The sequence below is a fragment of the Coturnix japonica genome, unplaced genomic scaffold (assembly GCF_054131305.1).
Source record: "Coturnix japonica strain WE unplaced genomic scaffold, WE-NBRP24 Scf084, whole genome shotgun sequence".
In the NCBI taxonomy this organism is placed as follows: domain Eukaryota; kingdom Metazoa; phylum Chordata; class Aves; order Galliformes; family Phasianidae; genus Coturnix; species Coturnix japonica.
In genome coordinates this window covers 307159-328975 of record NW_028188987.1, presented here as the reverse complement: position 1 = coordinate 328975, position 21817 = coordinate 307159, and the positions used below count along the sequence as shown (strand labels likewise).

At 42.0% G+C, this 21817-nt stretch overlaps 1 protein-coding gene across 1 annotated transcript in view; it reads right to left on the bottom strand.

The window, feature by feature from the left end:
* The window catches only part of LOC107307407 (maltase-glucoamylase-like), a 122424-nt gene that overhangs the window by 37919 nt on the left and 62688 nt on the right, over nucleotides 1-21817 (bottom strand). The window contains exons 17-27 of the mRNA XM_085534532.1: nucleotides 21633-21749; nucleotides 17895-18049; nucleotides 17191-17275; nucleotides 15731-15787; nucleotides 14003-14127; nucleotides 13691-13779; nucleotides 11591-11640; nucleotides 9447-9617; nucleotides 8595-8750; nucleotides 5676-5888; nucleotides 2498-2652 (exon numbers count right to left, since the gene is read on the bottom strand). Coding sequence (XP_085390658.1) covers nucleotides 2498-2652; nucleotides 5676-5888; nucleotides 8595-8750; nucleotides 9447-9617; nucleotides 11591-11640; nucleotides 13691-13779; nucleotides 14003-14127; nucleotides 15731-15787; nucleotides 17191-17275; nucleotides 17895-18049; nucleotides 21633-21749 — 1373 coding nt within the window. The remainder of the gene's footprint in view (nucleotides 1-2497; nucleotides 2653-5675; nucleotides 5889-8594; nucleotides 8751-9446; nucleotides 9618-11590; nucleotides 11641-13690; nucleotides 13780-14002; nucleotides 14128-15730; nucleotides 15788-17190; nucleotides 17276-17894; nucleotides 18050-21632; nucleotides 21750-21817) is intronic.

The window sequence follows — 21817 nt, the reverse complement described above, 5'->3', positions numbered from 1 at the left end:
TGAGTCAGGGGTTGGGATTTTGGGGTGAAATCGGCCTGATTTTGGGGTGAAATCGCCCTGATTTTGGGGTGAAATCGCCATATGTTCGGTCTGCCCGAACCCATAGAGATAAAGGGACGGGAGACGGGTGGAAATCTGGATGAACATGTCGCTGAAGGTGAAGGTGGGAAGAACCGAGTCCCAGCTGGGGGATTTGGGGTAAAAAGGGGAGGAAATGGGTCATTAAATGTGTAAAAATGACAATTTTACTTAATCTAATCGAGCGATATCGATAATAAAGAGAATTAAAGGTTCGTGGCCAAAAACGTAACGTTCTATAGTTGGAAGAACCCGTTAATGAGGCGTTTATGAGTTTTTCACCCAAAATTTGAGTCAGAAATTAGAATTTTGGGGTGAAATCGCCCTGATTTTGGGGTGAAATCGCCCTGATTTTGGGGTGAAATCGCCATATTTTTGGTCTCCCCGAACCCATAGAGATAAAGGGACGGGAGACGGGTGGAAATCTGGATGAACATGTCGCTGAAGGTGAAGGTGGGAAGAACCGAGTCCCAGCTGGGGGATTTGGGGTAAAAAGGGGAGGAAATGGGTCATTAAAAGTGTAAAAATGGTGATTTTAGTTAATTTAATCGAGCGATATCGATAATAAAGACAATTAAAGGTTGGTGGCCAAAAACGCAACGTTCTACAGATGAGAACCCGTTAAGGAGGGTTTATGAGTTTTTCACCCAAAATTTGAGTCAGAAATTAGAATTTTGGGGTGAAATCGCCCTGATTTTGGGGTGAAATCGCTCTGATTTTGGGTTGAAATTGCCCTGATTTTGGGGTGAAATCGCCATATGTTCGGTCTCCCCGAACCCATAGAGATAAAGGGACGGGAGACGGGTGGAAATCTGGATGAACATGTCGCTGAAGGTGAAGGTGGGAAGAACCGAGTCCCAGCTGGGGGATTTGGGGTAAAAAAGGGAGGAAATGGGTCATTAAATGTGTAAAAATGGTGATTTTAGTTAATTTAATCGAGCGATATCGATAATAAAGAGAATTAAAGGTTGGTGGCCAAAAACTCAACGTTTTACAGTTGGAAGAAGCCGTTAATGAGGCGTTTATGAGTTTTTCACCCAAAATTTGAGTCAGGGGTTGGGATTTTGGGGTGAAATTGGCCTGATTTTGGGGTGAAATCTCCCTGATTTTGGGGTGAAATCGGCCTGATTTTGGTCATGATGGATTTACATTCCCAGCTGGGGATACCAGGGGGGTCCAGGGGGGATATGGGGAGGGAGAGGGTCGTTAGACGTCCCCCATTAATTATTTGCCCTTCTAATTAATAAATGTTAATGAATTTCCACCTTCTCACCCTAAAAACTCCCATTTCGACCCTATAAATTCCCACCATCTCCCCATATAATCTCCCGAGGCCCAGCTGGGGATACCAGGGGTAAAAGGGGTTAAAAGGGGGGATATGTGGGGGGGAGAGGGTCATTAGATGACCCCCATTAATTATTTGGCTAATTATTTCCCCTTCCAATTATTAAACGTTAATTAATTTCCACCATCACCCCATATAAACTCCCGAGTCCCAGCTGGCGATACCAGGGGGTAAAAGGGGTTAAAAGGGGGGATATGGGGGGGGGAGAGGGGGGATATGGGGAGGGAGAGGGTCGTTAGATGTCCCCCATTAATTATTAACCCTTCTAATTAATAAATGTTAATGAATTTCCACCTTTTCTCCCTATAAATTCCCATTTCGACCACTATAAACCCCCACCATCTCCCCTATAAACCCCCACCATCTCCCTCTATAAACTCCCCCTATAAACCCCCACCATCTCCCCCATTATATATACCCCATATACCCCATATATTCCCACCCCATATACCCCATATACCCCATATATTCCCACCCCATATACCCCATATACCCCATATATTCCCACCCCATATACCCCATATACCCCATATATTCCCACCCCATATACCCCATATACCCCATATATTCCCACCCCATATACCCCATATACCCCATATATTCCCACCCCATATACCCCATATACCCCATATATTCCCACCCCATATACCCCATATACCCCATATATTCCCACCCCATATACCCCATATACCCCATATATTCCCACCCCATATACCCCATATACCCCATATATTCCCACCCCATATACCCCATATACCCCATATATTCCCACCCCATATACCCCATATACCCCATATATTCCCACCCCATATACCCCATATATTCCCACCCCATATACCCCATATACCCCATATATTCCCACCCCATATACCCCATATACCCCATATATTCCCACCCCATATACCCCATATACCCCATATATTCCCACCCCATATACCCCATATACCCCATATATTCCCACCCCATATACCCCATATACCCCATATATTCCCACCCCATATACCCCATATACCCCATATATTCCCACCCCATATACCCCATATACCCCATATATTCCCACCCCATAGATCTTACATGACGGTCCCGGTGTTCCGACGTCGGATCTGGACCCCAAATGGTTTGTGTTGAACATTGACCTCGTACATTCGATTTTCTATGGGGCTCATCGGGGTCTCGGGGAGGTTCAGAGTCACCGGCACCTCGTAGCGTTTGTTGGCGTAGTCGTAAATCTATGGGGTGTTTATGGGGTAAAATATAGTGTTAATGGGGTCAAAATAGGGTTTATGGGGTAAAAAATAGGGTTTTGGGGGTGTTTGTGGGGTCAAAAATGGTGTTTATGGGATGAAAATGGTGTTTATGGGGTAAGATATAGTGTTAATGGGGTCAAAAATAGGGTTTATGGGGTCAAAAATAGGGTTTATGGGTTGTTTATGGGGTAAAATGGTGTTTATGGGGTAAAAATGGTGTTTATAGGGTCAAAAATGGTGTTTATGGGGTGAAAATGGTGTTTATGGGGTAAGATATAGTGTTAATGGAGTCAAAAATAGGGTTTATGGGGTGTTTATGGGTAAAAATGGTGTTTATGGGGTGAAAACTAGGGTTTATGGGGTGTTTATGGGGTAAAAATGGTGTTTATGGGGTCAAAAATTGTGTTTATGGGGTCAAAAATGGTGTTTATGGGGCAAAAATGGTTTTTATGGGGTGTTTATGGGGTAAAATATAGTGTTAATGGGGTCAAAAATAGGGTTTATGGGGTCAAAAATAGTGTTTATGGGGTGTTTGTGGGGTCAAAATGGTGTTTATGGGGTAAGATATAGTGTTAATGGGGTCAAAAATAGGGTTTATGGGGTGTTTGTGGGGTCAAAATGGTGTTTATGGGGTAAAAATGGTGTTTATGGGGTCAAAAATAGGGTTTATGGGGTAAACATTGTGCTTATGGGGTGTTTATGGGGTAAAATGGTGTTTATGGGGTCAAAAATGGTGTTTATGGGGTGAAATGGTGTTTATGGGGCAAAAATGGTTTTTATGGGGTGTTTATGGGGTAAAATATAGTGTTAATGGGGTCAAAATAGGGTTTATGGGGTAAAAAATAGGGTTTTGGGGGTGTTTGTGGGGTCAAAAATGGTGTTTATGGGATGAAAATGGTGTTTATGGGGTAAGATATAGTGTTAATGGAGTCAAAAATAGGGTTTATGGGGTGTTTATGGGGTAAAATATAGTGTTAATGGGGTCAAAAATGGTGTTTATGGGGTGAAAATGGGGTAAAAATGGTGTTTACGGGGTAAAAAAGGGTGTTTATGGGGTGAAAATGGTGTCTATGGGGTAAAAAATGGTGTTTATGGGGTGTTTATGGGGTCAAAAATGGTGTTCATGGGGTGTTTATTTGGTAAAAAATGGTGTTTACAGGGTGTTTATGGGGTAAAGATGATGTTTATGGGGTGTTTATGGGATGAAAATGGTGTTTATGGGGTGTTTATGGGGTCAAAAATAGTTTTTATGGTGTTTATGGTGTGCTTATGGGGTCAGAAATAGTGTTTATGGGGTGAAATATGGTGTTTATGGGATGTTTATGTGTTCAAAAATGGTGTTTTGGACCATTATAGGACTAATATGTGAAAATGGGTTCTTCAACCCAAAGAACCCCGGGTTTTTCAGCCAAAGAACCCCAAAATTAGGCAAAAATGGGTTCTGCAACCCAAAGAATCCCCCATTTTTCACCCAAAGAACCCCAAAAATAGGCGAAAACGGGTTCTTCAACCCAAAGAACCCCAAAAAACAGGCAAAAATGGGTTCTTTAACCCAAAGAACCCACAATAATAGATGAAAATGGGTTTGTCAACCCAAAGAACCCCAGGTTTTTCAGCCAAAAACCCCTCAAAATAGGTGAAAATGGGTTCTTCAACCCAAAGAACTCCAAAAATGGGTTCTTCAACTTAAAGAACCCAAAAAATGGGTGAAAATGTGTTCTTCAACCCAAAGAACCCCAAGTTTTCCACCCAAAAAAACCCCCAAAATAGGCGAAAATGGGTTCTTCAACCCAAAGAACCCTGGGTTTTCCACCCAAAGAACCCCAAAATAGGTGAAAATGGGTTCTTCAACCCAAAAATAGGCGAAAACAGGTTTGTCAACCCAAAGAACCCCCAAAAATAGGCGAAAATGGGTTCTTCAACCCAAAGAACCCCCAAAATACGCAAAAATGGGTTCTTCAACCCAAAGAACCCCAGGTTTTTCAGCCAAAGAACCCCAAAAATAGATGAAAATGGGTTCGTCAACCCAAAGAACCCCGGGTTTTTCACCCAAAGAACCCCAAAATTAGGCTAAAATTGGTTTTTCAACCCAAAGAACCCCTTGTTTTTCAGCCAAAGAACCCCCAAAAATAGGTGAAAATGGGTTCTTCAACCCAAAGAATCCCCCAAAATACGCAAAAATGGGTTCTTCAACCCAATGAACCCCGGGTTTTTCACCCAAAGAACCCCCAAAAATAGGCAAAAACAGTTTCTTCAACCCAAAGAACCCCAAAAATACACAAAAATGGGTTCTTCAACCCAATGAACCCCGTTTTTCACCCAAAGAATCCCAAAAATACGCAAAAGTGGGTTCTTCAACCCAAAGAACCCCAAAAATACACAAAAATGGGTTCTTCAACCCAAAGAACCCCAGGTTTTCCACCCAAAAAACCCCCAAAAATAGGCAAAAACGGGTTCTTCAACCCAAAGAACCCCTTGTTTTTCAGCCAAAGAACCCCCAAAAATAGGTGAAAATGGGTTCTTCAACCCAAAGAATCCCCCAAAATACGCAAAAATGGGTTCTTCAACCCAAAGAACCCCCAAAAATAGGCGAAAACAGGTTCTTCAACCCAAAGGACCCCAAAAATAGATGAAAATGGGTTCTTCAACCCAAAGAACCCCAGGTTTTCTACCCAAAGAACCCCAAAAATAGGCGAAAACGGGTTCTTCAACCCAAAGAACTCCGGGTTTTCCACCCAAAAAACCCCAAAAATAGACAAAAATGGGTTCTTCAACCCAATGAACCCCGTTTTTCACCCAAAGAATCCCAAAAATACGCAAAAGTGGGTTCTTCAACCCAAAGAACCCCAAAAATACACAAAAATGGGTTCTTCAACCCAAAGAACCCCAGGTTTTCCGCCCAAAAAACCCCCAAAAATAGGCAAAAACAGTTTCTTCAACCCAAAAAACCCCAAAACCAGTTGAAATTACCCCAACGTTGACCGATGGCATCAATGGGAACGTACCTTGAACTGCAAGAGGTGGTCGCTGTGATATATGACCTGGAGCCATAGGGTTCCTATAGGGGTGGTGGACCTTTGGGTGCCCCCTATATGGGGGGTGTTTAGGGTGACGTTGGCCTCCAGACCCCATGGGGTGTAACGAAGCTCCGATACCCCGTAGTTGTTGTCTGCGGTGCCATAATAACAATAGGGGATGTCCAAGGGGGAGGTGTCCTCCTATAGGGGGGGACATATGGAAAATGGGGGGGACGCATATAAATATGGGTTCCTATAGGGGGGATGTATGTAAAATGGGGGGAATTGGGTCAAGAATTGGACAATTCTTGGGTTTTTAGCGGGTTGTGGGTCAAGAATTGGCCAATTCTTGGGTTTTTAGCGGGTTGTGGGTCAAGAATTGACCAGGCCCAAGACCAGGACGAGAACCAGGCCCAGAACCAGAACCAGAACTAGGACCAGAAACCAGAACCAGAACCAGGCCCAGGCCCAGGCCAAAGACCAGGCCTAGAACCAGGCCCAAGACAAGGCCCAAGACCAGGCCCAAGACCAGAACCAGGCCCAAGACCAGGCCCAGAACCAGGTCAAGAACCAGGCCCAGAACCAGGCCCAAGACCAGAACCAGGCCCAGGCTGAGAACCAGGCCCAGGCCCAAGACTAGAACCAGGCCCAGAACCAGGACTAGGACCAGAAACCAGGCCCAAAACCAAACCCAGAACCAGGCCCAGGACAAGGCCCAAGACGAGGTCCAGAACCAGGCCCAGGCCAAAGACCAGGCCCAAGACCAGGACGAGAACCAGACCCAGGCCCAGAACCAGGACTAGGACCACAACCAGGACCAGGACCAAGATCAGGCCCAGAACCAGGACCAGGCCCAAGACCAGGACGAGGCCCAAGACCAGGCCCAGAATGAGGCCAAGGCCCAGAACCAGAACCAGGCCCAGGCCCAAGACCAGAACCAGGCCCAGAACCAGGACTAGGACCAGAAACCAGGCCCAAGACCAGACTCAGAACCAGAACCAGGACTAGGACCAGAAACCAGGCCCAAGATCAGGCCTAGAACCAGGCCTGAGACCAGGCCCAGGATGAGAACCAGGCCCAGGACAAGGCCCAAGACCAGGCCCAGAACCAGAACCAGGCCCAGGCCCAAGACCAGACCCAGGCCCAAAACCAGACCCAGGCCCAGAACCAGTCCCAGGCCCAGAACCAGGCCCAGGCCCAAGACCAGACCCAGGCCCAAGACCAGACCCAGGCCCAGAACCAGGCCCAGGCCCAAGACCAGGCCCAGAACCAAAACCAGAACCAGGCCCAAGACCAGGCCTAGAACCAGGCCCAGGACAAGGCCCAAGACCAGACCAGGACCAGAACCAAAATCAGGACCAGGACCAAGAACAGGCCCAGAACCACTCCCAGTACCAGGACCAGGCCCAGAACCAGGCCCAGGCCAAAGACCAGGCCCAGAACCAAAACCAGAACCAGGCCCAAGACCAGGCCCAGGCCCAAAAACAGGCCCAGAACAAGGCCAAGGCCTAGAACCAGGCCCAAGACCAGGTTCAGACCAGAACCAGGACCAGTACCAGGCCCAGTACCAGGACTAAGAACAGGCCCAGAACCACTCACGGTACCAGGACCAGGCCCAGAACCAGGCCCAGGCTAAAGACCAGGCCCAGAACCAAAACCAGGCCCAAAACCAGGCCCAGAACCAAGACCAGAACCAGGCCCAAAACCAGGCCCAGAACCAAGACCAGGCCTAGAACCAGGCCCCAAACCAGAACCAGGCCCAAGACCAGGTCCAGAACCAGGCCCAGGCTAAAGACCAGGCCCAGAACCAAGACCAGGCCCAGAACCAAGACCAGAACCAGGCACAAAAACAGGCCCAGAACCGGGCCCAAGACCAGACTGAGAACCAGGCCCAGGCCAAAGACCAGGCCCAGAACCAAAACCAGAACCAGGCCCAGGCACAAAAACAGGCCCAGAACCAGGCCCAAGACCAGACCGAGAACCAGGCCCAGTACCAGGCCCAGGCCCAGAACGAGGCCAAGGCCCAAGACCAGGCCCGGAACCAAAACCAGAACCAGGCCCAAAACCAGAACCAGGCCCGGAACCAAAACCAGAACCAGGCCCAGGCACAAAAACAGGCCCAGAACCAGGACCAAGAACAGGCCGAGAACCAGGCCCAAGACCAGAACCAGGCCTAGAACCAGGCCCAAGACCAGAACCAGGCCCAGAACCAAAACCAGGCCCAAAACCAGAACCAGAACCAGGTCCAGGCACAAAAACAGGCCCAGAACCAGGACCAAGAACAGGCCGAGAACCAGGCCCAGGCCCAGAACCAGGCCCAAGACCAGAACCAGGCCTAGAACCAGGCCCAAAACCAGAACCAGGCCCAAGACTAGGCCGAGAACCAGGCCCAGTACCAGGACCAGGCCCAGAACCAGGCCCGAGACCAGACCGAGAACCAGGCCCAGTACCAGAACCAGGTCCAGAACCAGGCCCAGAACCAAAACCAGAACCAGGCCCAAAAACAGGCCCAGAACCAGGACCAGGTCCAGAACCAGGCCCAGGCACAAAAACAGGCCCAGAACCAGGCCCAAGGCCAGACCGAGAACCAGGCCCAGTACCAGGACCAGGTCCAGAACCAGGCCCAGAATCAGGCCCAAGACCAGAACCAGGCCCAAGACTAGGCCGAGAACCAGGCCCAGTACCAGGACCAGGCCCAGAACCAGGCCCAAGACCAGGCCCAGGCACAAAAACAGGCCCAGAACCAGGCCCAAGATCAGGCCGAGAACCAGGCCCAGAACCAGGCCCGAGACCAGACCGAGAACCAGGCCCAGTACCAGGACCAGTACCAGGACCAGGCCTAGAACCAGGCCCAAGACCAGAACCAGGCCCAGAACCAGAACCAGAACCAGGCCCAAGATCTCTCACCTGCCATACACAACCCCGCTGCTCACACGCCTCCCTCGTGGCTCCGCTTTCGGGATGGCAATCGAACTTCATATTGGTACCAGTACCAGAACTCAGAACCCAACGCAACGTATAGGAAAGGCCCAATTCCAACTGCAGGCCCGTAATTAGCGCCACCTGTCGGCCATAACGAGATGGGCTTAATTGGCTTTAATTAGGGATTGGCTTCGTTAGATATACCCCCATTTACCCCCTGCTCTATATTACAATTGCTCTATTTATTATCTTTTCGCCCCAATTTTTGCCTCACTCTTCCCCATTTAAGTCAATTTTGACCCATTATTTACAATTTTCATCCCCATTTCTCATCATCTGACCCCACTCCTCACCCTATTTCACCCCATTTCCCCCCATAAAACCCCATATCACCCCATATAACCCCATATCCCCCCCATGTCCCCCATATAACCCCATATTTCCCCCTATTCCCCTATTCTACCCCATATATCCCCCCACATACCCCCATATAAACCCATATCCCCTCTATTCCCCCCTAAATCCCCCATATTCCCCCCATATCCCCCCATATAACCCCATATCCCCCCATATCCCCCCTATTCCCCCCCATATACACCCATATAACCCCATATCCCCCATATACCCCCATATAACCCCATATAACCCCATATCCCCCCCATATTTCTCCCATATTCCCCTATATCCCCCCTATTCCCCCCCATATACCCCCATATAACCCCATATACCCCCATATAACCCCATATAACCCCATATCCCCCCATATACCCCCATATAACCCCCATATAACCCCATAGAACCCCATATAACCCCATATAACCCCATATATCCCCCCACCTTCTCCGTGGCCCTATAAGTGATATTATGGGATGGATCCATCACTGTGTTGCCCTGTATCACTGTCAGTTGGGTCGGCTCATTTTCTAATCCCAGGATCCGAATTTCTTCGAATTTCAGCGAATTTGGGTCCGTGTAACCGTTTTTAGTCACTTCCATATGAAGCTCGTTCTGGGTTAAAAAAGCCCGATTTTGGGTATTATAGATCAAAAAACCTCTATTTAAGATATTATGGATCACAAATGAATTAATTCCGTTGTATTTCTTTATAAAATCCTATTTTTTACACTTTTTACCTTAAAAAAACTCATAGTTTTTAATAGTTTTTAATATTTAATATATATTATTTAATAATTTAATATTAACATTTAATTAATATTAACATTAATTAATATATATTCATATCATGTAATATATTTATATAAAATATAATATAATATATTAATATTAAATATTAATATATATTATTATATATTTTCATTAATAATATAATTATTATATTAATATTAATATATATTTATATATGTATAATAGTACATATTAAATATATATATAATAAGTGTTACATTAATATTAATATAAATTAAATATTTAATTAATATTTAATATTAATATTCATTAAATTATATAATATTAAATAGATTTTTAAATTTTTAATAGTTTTTAATATTTAAAATAATATATATTTTTTAATATTAATATATCTGTATATTATAATATCTCAAACAAATATTTAAAATAATATATTAAATATATATTAAATAGAAATTAAATATTAATATTAAATATTTAGATTAATATCTTAAATATTAATATCAAACTTCTTAATATTTAAAATAATATTTAATAAAAATTAATATTTAATATTTAAAATAATTTAATATATCTTATATTATATAATATATATCACATTATACGTGATATATATTATATATGATATATATAATATATAATATATAATATATAATAATATATAATATATAATATATAATATATAGTGTATAATATATAATATATAATATATAATATATAATATATAATATATAATATATTATAAATTATATATTATATATTATATAATATTATATCATATATATAATATTACATTATATATATAATTATATATATAATTATTAATATAATATTATATATAATATATATTATTATATATATATTATATTATTATATTATATTATATATTTTATATTATATTACATTACATTATATTACATTACATTATATTATATTATATTATATTATATTATATTATATTATATTATATTATATTATATTATATTATATTATATTATATTATATTATATTATATTATATTATATATTTATAAATAATATATTATATATATTGAGTATTAATATATCTGTATATTATAATATAAAATCTCAGTCTTTTAAATAATTAAAATAATATTATAAATATATATTATTATATTATTATTATTATATTATATATATATATTATATGGTATATTATATATTATATATAATATACTATTATTATATATACATATATATATTATAGATTAATATATGATATTTAAAACCTCAAATCCCTAAATGTATTTTTAATCATTTATTAATTACTAATAATTACTATTAACTAATATTTCATTAATACTAATAATTAACACTAATAATAATAATAATAAATAATAATTAATACTAATATTATCTATATTCAATAATTTAAAATAACAATTAATAAAATTTAATATTTTCATTAATATTTTATAATTACTAATTTATTACTATTTTATTCGTTTTATTATTTATCAATATTTTAATTAATATTTTATAATTATCATTAATATCATTAATATAATTCATTAATATCTCATTAATGCTAATATTATTTATAAATCTATTTATTCATATTTTATTTACTACTATCAATTATTAATTAATTTATTTAATTACTTTTAATTTTTACTTATCAATATCCTCATTTATTGTTAATATTAATATTAATTTACTTATATTATTATATAATTATATTATCATATTATTATATTATTATTTAATATATTAATACATTAATTATTAATTATTATAATTATATTAATTACTATTTTATTAATATAATTAACGTAATTAATATTAATCACAACGCAAACGACGTCAGCTCACATTGGAAACACTGAAGTTGTAATGGACGTAAATCCCACCCTCAATTGTACCTAAAATGGACAAAAAATGGGATTTTTATGGCAAAATAACCCAAAAAACCCTAAAATGGACCAAAAATGGGATTTTATGGCAAAATAACCCAAAAAACCCTTCTAAAATTCAGCAATTTTTGTGGGACCGACCCAAAATTGTTCTAATTTACCCCAAATACGGGTCCGATTGGGGTCTCCATATCCTATTGGGGTCCCATTGGGGTCCTCCATGTCCTATTGGGGTCCCTGTGTCCTATTGGGGTCCCATTGGGGTCTCCAAGTCCCATTGGGGTCCCATTGGGGTCCCATTGGGGTCTCCATGTCCCATTGGGGTCTCTGTATCCTATTGGGGTCCCATTGGGGTCTCCATGTCCTATTGGGGTCCCTGTGTCCTATTGGGGTCCCATTGGGGTCTCCATGTCCTATTGGGGTCCCTGTGTCCTATTGGGGTCCCATTGGGGTCTCCATGTCCTATTGGGGTCCTCCATATCCTATTGGGGTCCCTATGTCCTATTGGGGTCCCATTGGGGTCTCCATGTCCTATTGGGGTCTCCATATCCTATTGGGGTCCTCCATATCCTATTGGGGTCCCTGTGTCCTATTGGGGTCCCATTGGGGTCCCTGTGTCCTATTGGGGTCCCATTGGGGTCTCCATGTCCTATTGGGGTCCCATTGGGGTCTCCATGTCCTATTGGGGTCCTCCATGTCCTATTGGGGTCCCTGTGTCCTATTGGGGTCCCATTGGGGTCTCCATATCCCATTGGGGTCCCATTGGGGTCTCCATATCCCATTGGGGTCCCATTGGGGTCTCCATGTCCCATTGGGGTCTCCATGTCCTATTGGGGTCCCATTGGGGTCCCATTGGGGTCTCCATGTCCCATTGGGGTCCCATTGGGGTCCCATTGGGGTCCCTGTGTCCTATTGGGGTCCCATTGGGGTCTCCATGTCCTATTGGGGTCTCCATGTCCTATTGGGGTCCCATTGGGGTCTCCAAGTCCCATTGGGGTCTCCATGTCCTATTGGGGTCCCATTGGGGTCTCCATGTCCTATTGGGGTCCTCCATATCCTATTGGGGTCCTATTGGGGTCCCATTGGGGTCTCCATGTCCTATTGGGGTCCCTGTGTCCTATTGGGGTCCCATTGGGGTCTCCATGTCCTATTGGGGTCCCATTGGGGTCTCCATGTCCTATTGGGGTCCTCCATATCCTATTGGGGTCCCATTGGGGTCCCATTGGGGTCTCCATGTCCTATTGGGGTCCCATTGGGGTCTCCATGTCCTATTGGGGTCCCATTGGGGTCTCCATGTCCTATTGGGGTCCCTGTGTCCTATTGGGGTCCCATTGGGGTCTCCAAGTCCCATTGGGGTCCCATTGGGGTCCCATTGGGGTCTCCATGTCCTATTGGGGTCTCCATATCCCATTGGGGTCCCATTGGGGTCTCCAAGTCCCATTGGGGTCCCTGTATCCTATTGGGGTCCCATTGGGGTCCCTGTGTCCTATTGGGGTCCCATTGGGGTCCCTGTGTCCTATTGGGGTCCCATTGGGGTCCTTATGTCCTATTGGGGTCTCCAAGTCCCATTGGGGTCCTCCATGTCTATTGGGGTCCCATTGGGGTCTCCAAGTCCCATTGGGGTCCCTGTGTCCTATTGGGGTCCCATTGGGGTCTCCATGTCCTATTGGGGTCCCTGTGTCCTATTGGGGTCCCATTGGGGTCTCCATGTCCTATTGGGGTCCTCCATGTCCTATTGGGGTCCCTGTGTCCTATTGGGGTCCCATTGGGGTCTCCAAGTCCCATTGGGGTCCTCCATGTCCCATTGGGGTCCCTGTGTCCTATTGGGGTCCCTGTGTCCCATTGGGGTCCCATTGGGGTCTCCTTATCCTATTGGGGTCCTCCATATCCTATTGGGGTCCCATTGAGGTCCTCCATATCCTATCGGGGTCCCTGTGTCCTATTGGGGTCCCATTGGGGTCTCCATATCCTATTGGGGTCCCTGTGTCCCATTTCAGCCCCATTTCAGCCCCAAAACCCTCATTTTTCACCCCAAATCCCCCTCCCCTTCGTCACCCACCCGTGGACTCGCCGTCATCCCAAAAGAGTTCCCCCATTGCCGTCCCGTCGTCATCCAGGGCCACAATCAACCCCATGGCGTTCCTGCGGCTTTTGGGGTGAAAAACAGCCATTTTGGGGTCGTAATTAACGAGGTGATTAAAGGATATAGGATAAAGGATATAGGAAGGGTTATGGGATATGGCATATGGGATATGGGATATGGGGTATGGGGTAAGGACACAGTAAAGATAAGGACAACAGCCCCCTCTATTAAAAAACCCCATTTCCCCCCAAATTTTGGGGCAAAAAACGCCGTTTTTGGGGTCATCACCTGGTGACGGTGGTGGTGTTGGGGCGCTGGGTGGGCACCACGAAGCCCCCCCTCAAATGGAGCCCCATTTTATCAGCGGGGAGATAAAGCTGCGCTGTCTGCTTGCGGAACGAGATCCTGGCTCCCTATTTGGGGTGAAAAACAGAGAATTTGGTTAAAGAGCGGAACCCTGAATTTATTCTTCCTTTTTTTCCCCAAATCAACCCAAATTTTCCCTATATTTTTCCAATAGTTTCCTCCATATCTTTTCCTTTTCCTCCATTTTTCCCCATTTCCTCCTTTATTTCCCCATTTCCCCCATTTATTTCCCCATTTCCCCCCTTTATTTCCCCAATTTCCCCTTTATTTCCCCAATTTCCCCCTTTATTTCCCCATATTTCCCCAATTTCCCCTTTATTTTCCCGTATTTCCCCTTTATTTCCCCTTTATTTCCCCATATTTCCCCATATTCCCCCTTTATTTCCCCAATTTCCCCCTTAATTTCCCCCATTTCCCCCTTAATTTCCCCGTATTTCCCCGTATTTCCCCATTTCCTCCTTTATTTCCCCAATTTCCCCCTTTATTTCCCCATATTTCCCCTTTATTTCTCCAATTTCCCCCTTTATTTCCCCCATTTCCCCCTTTATTTCCCCATTTCCTCCCTTTCTTCCCTCATTTCCCCCTTTTCTTCCCCCATTTCCCCCCTTATTTTTACCAATTTCCCCCTTAATTTCCCCAATTTCCCCTTAATTTCCCCCATTTTCCCTTTATTTCCCCATATTCCCCCTTTATTTCCCCAATTTCCCCCTTAATTTCTCCATTTCCCCCTTTATTTCCCCATATTTCCCCTTTATTTCCCCAATTTCCCCCTTTCTTCCCCCATTTCCCCCTTTATTTCCCCAATTTCCCCATATTTCCCCTTTATTTCCCCAATTTCCCCTTTATTTCCCCATATTTCCCCAATTTCCCCTTTATTTCCCTAATTTCCCCCTTAATTTTCCCCATTTCCCCTTTATTTCCCCATTTCCCCTTTATTTTCCCCATTTCCCCTTTATTTCCCCCATTTCCCCCTTTATTTTCCCCATTTTCCCCTTTATTTCCCCATATTTCCCCTTTATTTCCCCCATTTCCCCCCTTTTTCTCCCCATTTACCCCCATTATTTCCCCATATTCCCCCTTTATTTCCCCCTTTATTTTCCCAATTTCCCCTTTATTTCCCCATTTCCCCCTTAATTTTCCCCATTTCCCCCATTTATTTTCCCATTTCCCCCATTTATTTCCCCCATTTTCTCTTTATTTCCCCATATTTCCCCTTTATTTCCCCAATTCCCCCTTTATTTTTACCAATTTCCCCCTTTATTTCCCCAATTCCCCCTTTATTTCTCCATTTCCCCCTTTATTTTCCCAATTTCCCTTTTATTTCCCCAATTTCCCCCTTTATTTCCCCATATTCCTCCTTTATTTCCCCAATTTCCCCTTTATTTCCCCATATTTTCCCATATTTCCCCTTTATTTCCCTAATTTCCCCCTTTATTTTTCCCATTTCCCCTTAATTTTCCCCATTTCCCCCTTAATTTCCCCCTTTATTTCCCCCTTTATTTCCCCTATTTCCCCCTTTCTTTCCCCTTTCCCCCCTATTTCCCCATTCTTCCCCCCAAAATAACCCTAAAACCCCCCAAAAAACGCTCAAAAATGCCTATTTCTCCCCATTTTTAACCAAAATCGGCTATTTTCGCCCCATTTACGCACCGTTTCGTAGTCGTACCACACAGCATCAGGGATGTACGCCTGGATCACCTCCACCCCCTAAAAAAGCAAGAAATCAAGACAAAAATCCACTTAGAAACCCAAAATTACCCAAAATCCTATAAAATAGGCCACCGAAAATCCATGTTTTCGAAGTATTTTGAAGATTTTTAACCATTTTTATGCATTTTAAATGAAATCTTGGATGGTTTCGGAGGTATCTCGAATGATCCCAAATGATTCTGAATGATCCTAAATGATCCCGTATGATCCTAAATGATCCTATATGATCCCATATGATCCCATATGATCCTATATGATCCTAAATGATCCCAAATGATCCCAAATGATCCCATATGAGCCCGAATGATCCTAAATGACCCCATATGAGCCCAAATGATCCTAAATGATCCTAAATGACCCCATATGAGCCCGAATGATCCCATATGATCGTAAATGACCCCATATGAGCCCAAATGATCCCAAAGGACCCCAAATGATCCCAAAGGACCCCAAATGATCCTAAATGACCCCATATGAGCCCATATGATCCTAAATGACCCCATATGAGCCCAAATGATCCCAAATGATCCTAAATGATCCCATATGAGCCCAAATGATCCTAAATGATCCTAAATGATCCCATATGAGCCTGAATGATCCTAAATGATCCCATATGATCCCAAATGATCCCATATGATCCCATATGATCCCAAAGGACCCCAAATGATCCTAAATGACCCCATATGAGCCCAAATGATCCTAAATGACCCCATATGAGCCCAAATGATCCCAAATGATCCCATATGTTCCCATATGATCCCAAAGGACCCCAAATGATCCTAAATGATCCCATATGAGCCCAAATGATCCTACATGACCCCATATGATCCTAAATGATCCTAAATGACCCCATATGATCCTAAATGATCCTAAATGACCCCATATGGTCCTGAATAATCCCAAATGACCCTAAATAATCACAAATGATCCTAAATGATCCCAAATGACCCCAAAAGGTCCTAAATCATCACAAATTATCCTAAATTATCCCAAAGGATCCTAAATGATCCCATAAGATTCCATAAGATCTTGAGTGATCCCAAATGATCCTGAATGATCCCAAATAATCCCAAAGGATCCCAAATGACCCCATATGGTCCTGAATAATCCCAAATGATCCTAAATGATCCTAAATAATCACAAATGATCCTAAATGATCCCAAATGACCCCAAAAGGTCCTAAATCATCACAAATTATCCTAAATTAACCCAAATGATCATAAATGATCCTAAATGATCACAAATGATCCTAAATGATCCCAAATGACCCCAAAAGGTCCTAAATCATCACAAATGATCCTAAATGATCCCAAATGACCCCAAAAGGTCCTAAATCATCACAAATTATCCTAAATTATCCTAAATGATCCAAAATGATCCCAAACGATCCCGATTCCTACCGGGTCCATCACTGGGGTGATGAGCAACGCGGGGCCCCATAGGAACTGCTGGTCCACATCCCACGAGGCTTCATCCGAGTAAAACCTGAACCAATTAAAGGGGTTAATTAACGCTAATTACAACCAGCACCGGCCTTAATGAGACGGATCCAATCAGAGGGACCCTTCTTTTGTCCTATTTCCCCTCTTTTTTCCCCATTTCCCCCCCTATTTTCCCCCGATTTCCCCTTTTCTTCCCTTATTTCCCCCCATATTTCCCCATTCTTCCCTTATTTCTCCCCATATTTCCCCATTCTTCCCTTATTTTCCCCCCTACTTCCCCATTCTTTCCCTATTTCCCCCATTCTTTCCCTTTTTCCCCCCATATTTCCCCATTCTTTCTCTATTTTCCCCATATTTCCCTTTTTTCACCAATATTTTCCCATTCTTCCCCCTTTTCCCCCATATTTCCTCATTCTTTCTCTATTTCCCCCATTATTTCCCCTTTTCCCCCCATATTTCCCCATTCTTTCTCTATTTCCCCCATTCTTCTCTTATTTCTCCCCATATCTCCCCATTCTTCCCATTTCCAACCCCATACTTCCCCCATATTTCCCCCAAAAGGGAGGGGGGACAGAAATACCCCCCAAAAATGGGGGATTTCAATAGAAAACCCCATTAAAAAATGGGGGATTTTGGTGTTTTTTGGGGTGTCTAATACATACTCATGCATTAGGGGCCTGGCCACTGTATCCCCTTGAGTGTGGGCCCTATAGAAGAGCGTATAGAGATAAGGCAGCAACGTATAGCGGATGTATAGATAATGGATGGAGGACTTGACCAAGATGGAGTCAGCACCGAAATAAGCCGGATCTTGGGGCTGGAAAATGAGGGAAAATTGGGGGATTTTAGGGTTTTTTGGAGGTTTAATGTATATATATGATATATATGTATATATATGTGTATATATATGTATATATATGGGGTGTATGGGGGTATTTATGGGGGTATATGGGGGTATATGTGTATATATATGTATATATATGGGGTATATATGTGTATATATATATAAGGGGTATAGGTGAATATATATATGGGGGTATGTGTATATATATGTATATATATGGGGGTATATGTGTATATATGTTGATATATGGGGGTATATGTATAAATATGTATATATATGGGGGTATATGTGTATATATATGTATATATATGGGGGTATATGTATATATATATATATATATATATATATATATATGGGGTATATGTATATATATGTATATATATGGGGTATATGTATATATATATGGGGGTATATATGTATATATATGGGGATATATGTGTGTGTATATATATATATGGGTATATGTGCGTATATATATATATAGGGGTATAAGTGTGGATATATATATATGGGGGTATATATGTATATATATGGGGGTATATATGTATGTATATGTACATATATGTCTATATATGGGGTGTATGGGGTTATTTATGGGGGTATATGGGGTATATGTGTATATATATGTATATATATGGGTATATATGTGTATATATATAAGGGGTATAGGTGAATATATATATGGGGGTATGTGTATATATATGTATATATATGGGGGTATATGTATATATATGTATATATATGGGGGTATATGTGTATATATATGGGGGTATATTTGTATATATATCTATATATATGGGGGTATATGTGTATATATATATATATGGGGGTATATGTGCATATATATATATAGGAGTATAAGTGTAGATATATATATATATGGGGGTATATATGTATAAATATGGGGTATATATGTATATATATGGGGTGTATGTGGGTATTTATGGGGGTATATGGGGGTATATATGTGTGTATATATATGTAGGGGTATATGTGCATATATATATATATATATATAGGGGTATAAGTGTGTATATATACATATATATGGGGTATATATATCTATATATATGGGGGTATATGTGTATATATGTATATATATGGGGGTATATGTATATATATGTATATATATGGGGTATATATGTGTGTATATATATATATATATATACATATATATAGGGCTATATCTGTATATATATGAGGGTATATGTAAATATATATATATGGGGGTATATATGTATATATATGGGGGTATATGTGTATATATATATATGGGGGTATATGTGTATATATATGGGGGTATATATGTATATATGTGGGGGTATATATGTATATATATGGGGGTATATGTGTATATATATGGGGATGTATATGTATATATATGGGGTTATATATGTATATATATGGGGTGTATGTGGGTATTTATGGGGGTATATGTGTCTATATATGGGGTATATGTATATATATGGGGGTATATATGTATATATATACATACATACATATATATGTATACATATGGGGGTATATGTGTTTACCGTTCAGATCACTTTTACCCAATTCCAACCACTTTTTACCCATTTCAAGCCATTTTTACCCAATTCCAACCAATTTTTACCCAATTCAAGCCAGTTTTCACCCAATTTAAACCACTTTTACTCAATTCCGACCTGTTTTACCCAATTCCGCCCATTTTTACCCAATTTTGGGTGGATTTGGTGCCACTTACGGCACAGAGCTCAGTGTTGTGGTTCCAAACTCACATCACTTTTACCCAATTCCATCCACTTTTTGCCTAATTCCATCCACTTTTTACCCAATTCTATCCACTTTTTACCCATTTCAAGCCACATTTTACCCAATTCTGCCCATTTTTACCCAATTCCGCCCATTTTTACCCAATTTTGGGTGGATTTGGTGCCACTTACACCGCAGAGCTCGGTGTTGTGATTCCAAACTCACATCACTTTTACCCAATTCCATCCACTTTTTACCCCATTTCAAGCCACGTTTTACCCAATTCTGACCACTTTTTACCCAATTCTAACCACTTTTTACCCAATTCCGCCCATTTTTGCCCAATTTTGGGTGGATTTGGTGCCACTTACAGCACAGAGCTCAGTGTTGTGGTTCCAAACTCTCATCACTTTTACCCAATTCCATCCACTTTTTACCCAATTCCATCCACTTTTTACCCCATTTCAAGCCACGTTTTACCCAATTCTGACCACTTTTTACCCAATTCTATCCACTTTTTACCCAATTCTATCCACTTTTTACCCAATTCCACCCATTTTTACCCAATATTGGGTGGATTTGGTGCTACTTACAGTACAGAGCTCGGTGTTGTGGTTCCAAACTCTCATCACTTTTACCCAATTCCATCCACTTTTTGCCTAATTCCATCCACTTTTTACCCAATTCTATCCACTTTTATCCCACTCTGACCACTTTTACCCAATTCCAACCAGTTTTACCCAATTCCAACCGATTTTTACCCAATTTTGGGTGGATTTGGTACCACTTACGGCGCAGAGCTCGGTGTTGTGGTTCCAAACTCACATCACTTTTACCCAATTCCAAGCAGTTTTCACCCAATTCAAGCCAGTTTTCACCCAATTTAAACCACTTTTACCCATTTCAAGCCACTTTTTACCCAGTTCCGCCCATTTTTGCCCAATTTTGGGTGGTTTTGGTTCCACTTACGGCGCAGAGCTCGGTGTTGTGGTTCCAAACTCACATCACTTTTACCCAATTCCATCCACTTTTTACCCCATTTCAAGCCACATTTTACCCAATTCCATCCACTTTTACCCAATTCTGCCCATTTTTGCCCAATTTTGGGTGGTTTTGGTGCCACTTACGGCGCAGAGCTCGGTGTTGTGGTTCCAAACTCACATCACTTTTACCCAATTCCAAGCAGTTTTCACCCAATTCAAGCCAGTTTTCACCCAATTTAAACCACTTTTACCCAATTCTGACCACTTTTTACCCAATTCCGCCCATTTTTACCCAATTTTGGGTGGATTTGGTGCCACTTACAGCGCAGAGCTCAGTGTTGTGGTTCCAAACTCACATCACTTTTACCCAATTCCATCCACTTTTTACCCCATTTCAAGCCACGTTTTACCCAATTCCAACCACTTTTTACCCAATTCTGCCCATTTTTACCCAATTTTGGGTGGTTTTGGTGCCACTTACAGCGCAGAGCTCAGGGTTGTGGTTCCAAACTCACATCACTTTTACCCAATTCCATCCACTTTTTACCCCATTTCAAGCCACGTTTTACCCAATTCCAACCACTTTTTACCCAATTCCATCCACTTTTACCCAATTCCGCCCATTTTTGCCCAATTTTGGGTGGTTTTGGTTCCACTTACGGCGCAGAGCTCGGTGTTGTGGTTCCAAACTCTCATCACTTTTACCCAATTCCATCCACTTTTTACCCCATTTCAAGCCAGTTTTCACCCAATTTAAACCACTTTTACCCAATTCTGACCACTTTTTACCCAATTCCGCCCATTTTTGCCCAATTTTGGGTGGTTTTGGTTCCACTTACGGCGCAGAGCTCGGTGTTGTGGTTCCTGGAAAAGGGGTAAAATGCCCCAACCTGCATCCAGCGCCGACACAGCTCCTCCGTCGTGTTCTCAAAGAACCCGCAAATATCAGCACCCACCTAAAATGGGGTGAAATCAGAGAAAAACGGGCAAATTAATCAAACATTAATTAAATCCCCCAAAAATG